This window comes from Epinephelus moara, chromosome 5 (genome assembly GCF_006386435.1).
Source record: "Epinephelus moara isolate mb chromosome 5, YSFRI_EMoa_1.0, whole genome shotgun sequence".
NCBI classification, from domain to species: Eukaryota; Metazoa; Chordata; class Actinopteri; order Perciformes; family Serranidae; genus Epinephelus; species Epinephelus moara.
Window position 1 is genome coordinate 14,171,803 of NC_065510.1, and position 10,043 is coordinate 14,181,845.

The 10,043-nt window shown below is 43.5% G+C and overlaps 1 protein-coding gene across 2 annotated transcripts in view; it reads left to right on the plus strand.

Moving 5' to 3' along the window:
- The first annotated feature begins 4,419 nt into the window (after positions 1-4,419).
- The window catches only part of kcnq5b (potassium voltage-gated channel, KQT-like subfamily, member 5b), a 173,940-nt gene continuing 168,316 nt past the window's right edge, over positions 4,420-10,043 (plus strand). Inside the window, exon 1 of one of the 2 annotated variants that reach the window (XM_050045415.1) lies at positions 4,420-5,084. In XM_050045415.1, coding sequence (XP_049901372.1) covers positions 4,741-5,084 — 344 coding nt within the window. In that variant the 5' untranslated portion in view covers positions 4,420-4,740. The remainder of the gene's footprint in view (positions 5,085-10,043) is intronic. The other variant, XM_050045414.1, reaches the window with a different exon arrangement.

A 10,043-nucleotide genomic window follows, 5' to 3' on the forward strand; every position in this document is an offset into this window, starting at 1 on the left:
CCGCCCTGCCATGCCAGCCGGGCCCCCCCCCCCCCCCCCCCGAGTTCCCCCCGAGTTCCCCCCGTCACAGCATCAGGGGTCACGACTGCCGTGTACAAAGCGTGGATATGAACCATGGTGGAAAAGAGAACCGCAGATCATACATGTCAGAGGCCACGATGAAATTTCCATGCTGCTCCCAGGAAATGGGTTAATCTATCTAATCAGGTCAAAGGTCAATCTTCTATGGAAACAGGGACTGTGACTCCGAGTGGAATACAAACATTATGAAGTTGATTTTTAATATCATCCATTGCCATGACCTTTCCAAAGAAACCGAGTAATAAAAGTAAACAAACAAAAACTTTGGGAAAAAGCTGAATTACGTCTCCTGAAATGAAAAAGACTGTTTACTTTGAGAAGTGTTCAACATGAGGCTGTATTTCTAAAGTCTTTACTCACTGAAGACACATGACAGGGTACATGCGCTTGTTGCAGGAAACCAACTCATCATGTGACCAGATTAGATGATAACTGCCGTCTGTAGGCTCACCACTGCTCTCTCTCAAGAGGAACAAGAGGAAGTGTTGAGTTCCAGTTCAGCATTTAAAGTTAGAGTAGTGGTTGTGTCCTGTTTCTTTTTTTTTTAGGTTGAGAAACAACAAATATCAGAAGACATACACATTTTGCGTGGGTTTCTAGTGCTTATGAACCTTTATTTATTGGCCCCTTAAGATTTGAATCATGTTTGTCTGAGAAATCTTAGTCTTTTTTTACCCATAGCATCTCACACTGTATCATATTGAAGAAGCATTAAGGTAGTTAAAATCATCTTATTCCACACAGCTCCTGTTTTAACCTACACTAAGTGTCCACTTTATTAGGTACACCTGATAACTATCATAATCATGGTCCAATTATTACTGTCCTCTACAACTTTCAACCACATATCACATGGTCTTCATCAGCAGATCATGCGTTTCACTTCCTATGACAACTGAGACTTCATTGCTGATGTAACTGAAAGCACTGGAGTAAGTTTACCTTGAGTCAAGATTGTTTTGTCAAACATTTGATAACTTCTGCCTGTGATTTAGTATTTAGTTGTTGCGAGTATTGTAGCGACGCCCACATTTCCCAGCATGCTGGGCTGTGTAGTTTGTAGATGCTGTTAAGTTTGCTTTTTTCTGTTCCATAACGCATGTCATTTTTTTGTTATTGTCTATGGTTTATCTGCTCAGAACATGATGGTTTATGCTAGTTATTGTCATTTGTGTGTGAATATATAGTTTGCACCATTAGTGAGTTGGCTGTCACACTTCATCAGACCAGCTGTAGTAAAAGCTAGTAAATATTTGTAATGTGGATATTTTCAACATGTCATCTGTGAAATGTAAGTGGGCACTGCATTGTTGCAAACAATTCTTCTAACATATTTTGACTTTGTGTAGCCAGTACTTTGTTTTGATTTGGGTTTTGTAGTGGGTAACAATGGGCACTCGCAGTTCTTTAGATGTTACTGAATCACTAGAATCAGTTCATTTAAAAGATTTGTTCAAAAGATTCCTTCACCCAATCATTCAGTGCTTGGCAGGAGCCCTGACTGTGTACTGCGCAGTCTGATTCACTGAACTGATACATGGCTGAGCTGCTGCTGCGTCTGCCCTGCACTGGTGAGTCTCATTACTGGCCAGCCTCATGTTTTAAGTTTGTTTTTCTGGAAACTAAGTCTGTTCGTGTGGCTTGACTCCTGGCTACATTAGCCGTTAGCTTGGAGAAAACGGTCCCTATGAAAGTGTATCACTGAGAAGAAATGTTTTGAATCACTCAGGGATCGGGGTTACATCGTTCACTGAGTGATTCGTTCACCTAGTGATTCGTCACGGGGTAGGCAGTCCCTCCCTGCACCCTGGCTGCCTCGAGACTCGCGAGTGATTCATCGTTCGCACCGACCGAATCGGCAGTTCCACTCCCGGCCTGCACGCTCGCTGCTGAGCCCAACTGAACTGATAAATGAACGAATCAGTTCCGGAGGTGATTCAGTTCAGTACGTTCACTCAACAGATTCGTTCTTTTGAACGATTCGTTCATGAACGACACAACACAAGTTCCTTTGATTGCTTGTTTCTGAGTGAATTAACCACAACAAATGCAGAAACTTTCAAAGGACAGTGGATTTATTTTGCCTGCGTACATCACATGCTCATGGTGCTTTAGTGGCCCTTCATTTCGTATAATTCAAGAATAGAATAGAATAGATCTTTATTGTCCACAATGGGTGGACATTTGTCTTCAGCTCACCAAACACAAAAGACAACACTGTAAAAAGCAGATAAATAGCTGGTAAGACAACCATATAAAGTCATTACAAAACACTTAAACACACTAAATCAGCTCATTGTCTGTCTGTGGTTTAAAACTCATCAGTCACATTGTTGAGTTCAGGATACCGATGGCACTTGGGATACATTTTTAGTTGCCAGAGGGACTCTATAGCGCCTCCCAGAAGTCAAGAGCTCAAACTGGCCAAAGAGAGGGTGGGGGCTATCTGCCAAGATACTCTTTGCTTTCTTCCTCATACTTTCTGTGAAGAGTTGGGTCGAGGGCTTTTGTGGCTTACCAAGCATTTTACTTGCCATAGTTAAATAGTTAGTTGATTTTGATTTTACTGAGAAACAATCACTACAACCTGAGTAAGTCAAGAATAAACTTTTCTGCCGAACTCCTAAACTTTTATGTACATTTCTCCCAAATGCAGACTGACATATTTGGTATCTTTGGAAACTGCCTCCACTAAAATTTAAAATCAGGTTTTGTGGGTTTGGACAATGTTCGCCTGCACAGCATGAGGCTGAAACAACTGACCGCTGCCTTTATATTTGCTTCTAAATTACGGAAACAGAGCAAACAGTGCAGTATTTGAGAATGTGGAGGAGGAAATGAACAATGGAAATAGGTAAATAAAAATGCTGGCAGTATCTGGTAAAGACTCATTCATACTCAACTGCCTCATTCATCTTTTGGTCTGGTTCGCCAATATCACATGCAGCCTCCATTAAACTGTGTGAGGTTCAGGGCCTAGAAGGTATTCCTGTGACTATGTATAGCATGTACTTCAAGAGGAAACTGCAAGAATCAGAAGTGAGAGCACAAGAGAGGATTTGCATTTGAAACCTGTGAGATTGTGGTGTCCACAAAAGCTGTCTGGTGCTATAACCGCCAGTAGATGGCGTAGTTTTGTTGGAAGACAGAGGGAGTTGCTCAGTCGGTGCTCTGAGGCTGTGAATTCCCTGCAGGTAAAGTCCTGCACACTCTCAGCTTTTGTAGATTAAATATGAGAACACACACTCCCGTGCCCTATGGCCCCGTGTTACTCACACACTGAGTATTTGTGACAGGATGCTGACTCCTGCTGATGTCAGCCGCACATAAATACCGAGAGTCCGCTCTCTCCTTCCTCATTCACAATAACTTCACTGTAAGAAGTGTTTTCCTCTCGCATGTGACAGGTTGATGATGAAGAGGCTTTGGAGGGATATTGTGTGGACTACAAATAAGTCTAGAAGACAGCGTGCACTGTGCGCCTGTCAAGGGGAAGTCCGTATGGAGGCATAACTGACATCACGTTTACAGACCACTTTCACTTTAGGCTACAGTGACACAAAGGAAGCAGTTTAATCAGCCTCTTGACCAACAAACCCAGCGTGCTCGCAAGTCTTCCATAAACTGTGTATTGTTTGTTAATAATACAGCAGCATCATAAGACAACAGAAGGCACGAGAGGTTTAAAATACATTTCACCAGAGAAATGTGTCTCTCACATGCTGTTTTCTTGCATTGGCTGCAGGACTAGCGGAGCAGGTGACAGACCAGCCTTAAAACACCGAAGCTGCAAAGTCTTTCTAATGCAAATGTCATCAAACATAACCTTATGCACGTTTACCATATTTACACAACACATGCGCCTCAGTTTGAAAAAACAAAAGCTGCATTTGGTTACGGCATAATATTTTCTGCAGATGTTCAGTGAGCCGTCCTCGGTGGTTACTTTTCCAGCCGACCAAGTGGAAAATTCATCAGAATCCATGTTACCTGATAGGCTTTTCAAAAACGTGGTGTAATTTGGAACTTTTTCGGGAAATTAAATTACACCAGGAGCGACGGTTGCTCGTTGCATTTCTGCTGCCTCGGCGCAACACCACCACTGAAAAAAAACTCCTGCAGGCCATAAGCTTTATTCTTATGTTATGTGGAGGTGAGATGAGATCGAATTGTTTACTCTGACACCCGGTTTAAGATAAAGTCCCTCGCGGGCACGACCAGCACAGATGCGCATCTGCTGCCGTGGACGCGCAGCTCTGTGTAGAAGCAACAGGCGGTAAAGCGCACTGGGAAGAGAGCCTGGGTTGAAAAATAATGCTAAAAATATCTTCCCTCCAGCTCCGCCGGACACACACTGTATCTATCAGTTGTTATTTTGTCACATTGGACGGCACCGTGATCGGGGCAGGCGCGTGGATACCTTTACGCGCGGCGGCAGCTGTGTAAATGACTTGTGAAGAGGTTGATGCAAGAGGAAAGAGGGCGGTCAAAGTGTGACGGTAAACAGTGCGCCTTTCTCTGGCAACGGTTTCCCTCCCAGCGCCTCTTAGACTGCGTCTCGCACGTGTATTGTATTGTTCGTCCAGGGCACAGCTGCCGGCACAGGACACGCATGCTTGAAAAGACCATCGCGCACTTGATGCCCGCTTTGGTGATGCCATGCCCCGGAACCACAGCGGAGACGAAGGCGGCACCGGGCTCTGGATGAGGACGTCGCCGGGGCACCGTACCGAAGGCTACGGCTTGAAAGATGTGGAGTGCGGACGAAGGATGATGAACAACGCGGGAGACGGTTTGCTGTCAGCCTCCACCGCAGCAGCAGGTGCTGCCGGGTCCGAGAGCCTGAGGGGGAAGCAGGGAGCCCGGCTCAGCCTGTTGGGGAAGCCGCTCATATACAGCGCGCAGAGCGGCCGGAGAAACGTGCGCTACCGGCGGCTCCAAAACTACCTGTACAACGTGCTGGAGAGACCGAGAGCCTGGGCGTTCATCTACCATGCGTTTGTGTAAGTTTATCTCCATCATTTGCATGCGGGATAGTCTGTTTGGGAGCTCTGGAGTTGCACACCTGTTGATGCTGTTTCACCTTCTCTGCAGGACACACTCAAAATGACACAATGTTTTATCTAACAGGGACATATTGCATGCTGCTTGAATATTGTCACTATATATACATGATGGCTGACATGTTTAGTGAGATCATCTTTGTGTATAGCACAGGAAAAACACCTCGTTATCAGTGACAATAGCAAAGCTGGCAAAGAAAGCCCTCTCTCTGCTGTTTGAATGAGCCAAATGAAATCCATGTACAGGCTTGTGACACATTATTTACCTTGGTGACAGTACAGGAGTCTTTGTTTTGCAGTGGATCTTAAATTTAAGGTTTAACAGACTAAACTCTCAGTGCAACTGCAGTTTCACTATGAATATAAAACATCATAGATTTTTTATTTTTTTCATTGACTTCTTCCTTTTTTAGGCCTTCAGCTGTGAATAAAGTTTCACATTTACACTGTTGAAACCAACCCAGACTCTTTTGGCTCTTGAGGGTCAAGAGTCAGGAACATCTTTAGCCTTCCTGTCTGCTTGCCATCATTCTTGGCCTCCCAACCAGCTGCGTTTGATTTCCCGCGTGCGACTTGCTATGGCATCATGAACTGTCTCTGAGAGGAAGGAAGTTGAGACACATGCTGGCTGTTGAGCACCGTCTTTTTTTTGGTGTGTGGGTGGGGTATGTGTGTGTGTCTGTGCAGCAGGAGGAGTGGTTGGAACGAGAGGAGGGGTGGCGGTGCACGCACTGCTTGAGCTGTTGCACTTCATCCAAGTCAGCTCATGAAACTGATAACTTTCCCTTTTAAAGCATCCTTGGGGCAGCTTGTGCATCAAATGATACACAGGGTGGCACTTAGAGTTTATGTGGAGTGTCTGCTGCATGCCATCTTAAATGTGATATGTTCAGTGATGTTTAGTAAAAAAAAAACATGCTGCTTTTTACAGCCAGTTTCACACTACAGGCGTCGCAGTGGAACAGCCAAATAAATAGTGAAACACAAAGTGCAGGAAGGTTGGTGATGTAAAGACATTATTTATCCAGCTTGGTTGCTAAGGGGACAATGAGTTTATTCACTTTATTCAAAAGACAAATTTGTACCACTGACTCTCTAACAACTGCCTACTTGTCTCCTTAATGTAGCAATTTACACCCCAACATGAAAGCAGATGACACAGCACAGCTAATAAGCTATGACAGCATCCTCCATTCTCGACTTTCTGACTCGATGTTACCTCAAAGGTTAGCACTGTTCAGACATTGGTCAGCTGTGCTAATTTGTGTGTCATAGCTCAACAAAGGTTGAATTCCACACAGAGATAAAAGTAGATCTGCTAAGTCCCTGCTGGTGAGTCCACTGATTGTGATAACTCAAATTGAATGTAGCTGTTTTAACTGTTGGACTATGTGGAATGTGTGACTGGGCCTTAACTCCAGCAAGTCTCTCTTATCAGCCAGTTTGCACAAGACCTGGACATCCTAAATTCAGTTATTTGCTTTGAGTGAATTAGAGGAGCTGGGTCCAGTATTTGTACAAAAGGAGTCTGTTTGGTACCCTAGATTTCCATTTGATAAACTCTCCTTTATCTAAACTGCTGTGCATCATGGGCAACATTTTCTTATCCAGAACATGACTATCGTTAATATGGATAGCCTTTAACATTTTACGCGATGTCCTGTGGCTGTTGTGAAAAATATTGGCATTTTATGTTTCTGTAAACCATGGATATGTTACATTTACATTTGTTATGCAGCAAATACTTTGAAACCTTTGATTTTTTTTTACATTTTTACAATTCTGTGGTTAGTGTGTGGTTAGGTTTAGGCACAGAAGCTTGGTTATGATTAGGAAAAGATCATGTTTTGACCTAAAATACCCAGTTTTGGTGGAAAAATCCCAGCTGGAAATGCAGCGATATCTCTGTTTAAAAAAATGTTTTTGGTGGCACAAACATGGCCTGAAATGCAGTGATGTCTTATTTAAAAAAAAAAAAGGAACTTTTGGGGCGCCGGTGGCTTAGTGGATAGAGCAGGCGCCTCATGTACAAGGCTGTTGCCGCAGCGGCCCAGGTTTGACTTCAGCCTGTGGCCCTTTGCTGCATGTCACTCCCTCACTTGACTGTCCTATCAATTAAAGGCTAAAATTCCCCCAAAAATATCTTAAAAAAGAAAAGAAAAGGAATTTTTTGGCGCTGGAAATGCAGCAATGTCTTGTTTCAAAAAGCAACCACTTTCTGTCTGCGGCACCATTCTGCCTGGAAACACAGTGTAAAAAACAACCAGTTTTGGTGGGGCAAACTGAGCTAGAAATGCAGTGATGTCTTCTGTAAAAAAAATGCGTGCTTTTGTGGCACAGTCCTGGCTAGAAATGCAGTGATGTCTCTGTAAAAAAAAAAAACCGCATGCTTTTGGTGGCACAGTCCTGGCTAGAAATGCAGTGATGGCTCTGTAAAAAACAACCACTTTTTGGTGGCAGTATTCCAGCTAGAAATGCAGCAATGGAAAACACCCACATTTGGTAAACAGCTGCCAAATAGCCACTGGAAACACAGTGAAGGGTCACCTAAACCCCCCCCCCCACAGGTTTTGCTGTTTGCAGCTTGGCAGGCGTTTCACCTACGTCACACATCATCCTGCATCCCCTTTGCCCCATCATGACAGTCAGCTCATTTACTATGTAACTTTAGAAATGCTGATATGATTCATATAAAATATACAAATGTAATATATCCATGGTTTGCAGAAACAAACAATGCCAACATTTTCTCCTGGGGACTGGGCTGGGATTTACAGTCTGTCTTTTCCATCTCCTGTCATGTCATAATTCCTTACAGCGGAGGATTATATTTATTGTGGTGTAAAAATCTTTTCAGACATCAATTCAGTCCTCGTGTTTTATGAGGCCTGTCCTGGCTTGGTGGTCAGAGGTTTCGTAATGACTATGGGGTCATCCAGCTCAATGACGACTTTCCTTATCCTCTTTTATGAGAGCCATAACTTAAGAGAGATACCACTGAATTTGCACGTTGGTTTACTACATTTGCTAAAAGATTGAGTCAAAAATGCTAATTTGCATATCTTATGAAAGTGTTGACTCACGCACACCCACAAGGATCCTCGGACTCACACTCCCTTCTCTTCACATGAGTGCTCATGAACGTTAGGAATGCACGGTCGGCTGGCTGGGAAGTTGCTGAATGATTTTCTTTCATCCCTGTGGCAGCGGGCTTGAACTGGAGAAATGGAGGTACTGAGCTCCCACTCAGGCCTTTGCTCTCTCTCCTCTGATGAATACCGCTATGATGGTCAGTGGCCTTGAAAGTGGCACTGGTCTGCTGATATGACAATTGTTGCAGCTGAGAGCCTTGCTGTCACAGTGTCTAGCTGCAGGATAGATGATATGAATATCTGGCAGTTGATGATAAAGCCAGTTGTGGTTCGCATTGTTACATGTAGCATGTTTATCAGTGTTTCGTTTAACCAGATTTCTGTTAATGGAGCGCTCATGAACTGCTCTCTAGGAGCTAGTTTCCACAAAGAAAGTAACAAACAGAAATTTACTGATTTCACTGAACTGACAACAGGGCCAGCCGTGTCCCTTTAGAGCCCACGTTTGCTTTAGGCCCCTCTTTCATATTGTAACCACCCAAGTGTGATCCAGTGAACAGGTGGTCGAAATGTGTTTAAAAACCTGTTGTATTATGAGCCCCCCCAGGAAAAGGTGCTGCCTTGTTTGTCCTTGCCACAGGCTGTCTCTGATCCCCACAATACCTAAAACCTTGACTGCCGTCTCTACCCAACTGATACACGACACGAGAATATCCCTCAGGCCATTAGCACATTTGCATCATCTCAGTTAATAAGGAATGAGTGTTTTTTCTACTGCTGTGCTGCTTTGCGATGTAAAATGATTTTTTTTTTACATAAAACCTGAGCCAACTGTATCTTTAAATGGTCTGTAGTTATTTCAATGTGAGCATGATGCCTGTAATCATGAGAGGTAGGCTGACAATCAGTATGATAAACTAAACGCAGTGCAATCAAGAATAGCAGGTCTGTGTTCTTTTTCTGAAAAACTTTATGTTCTTTGAATAAAAGCATTGATTTATTGTTTCATAATCAAGGTTTCTGGCATATCATCTGGTCTTCTGCTTTACCAACTGTTTTTAAACCTTTACTTGCATACATGAGAGCCAAGATGCTTTCCATGGGCCAACTGCAAAACACTCTGGTACACTGTTATCACCATTCTGCAGGGGAATGATTACAATGAAGTGTTTGTCACCGCAGGGAACTACATAGTAAAGAAGAAACCTGTTTCTTTGGTGTATAGTTCAATCCTAAATCAGAATACAAGCATTGCTAAGAATTCCATAAACCTCATATAACTGAGTTTTCTGGTTATTTGGGGGCAGCGGAAACAAGTTGTGAAGACAGCATTGGCATATTATTACTTAAGGGTGCTTTCACACCTGCCCTGTTTGGTTCGGTTCAATCAAACTCACATTCGTTTGCCCCCTAAGTGTGGTTCGTTTGGGCAGGTGTCAACACAGCAATTGCACTCAGGTGCCACCAAAACAACCGAACCGAGACCTTCCTGTAGAGGTGGTTGAACTCTGGTGTGGTTTGTTTGTGTTGAGAACCTGTTCCAACCTCGATCATTCATGTCGACGTTGATAATGACTCCCTGGCTACCGCGTTTATCTCATTATTAGACTCCATTGGCTTCAGTCAGGGTGTACATGAACCCACTCACTGTTTTAACCATACCCTTGATCTAGTTCTGATGTATGGAATTGAAATTGATAACCTAAAAGTCTTTCCACAGAATCCCTCGCTATCGGATCATTATCTGATTACTTTTGATTTCTTTTTACTCGATTACACGCCACTCAGCAACAGTTACTATACTAGA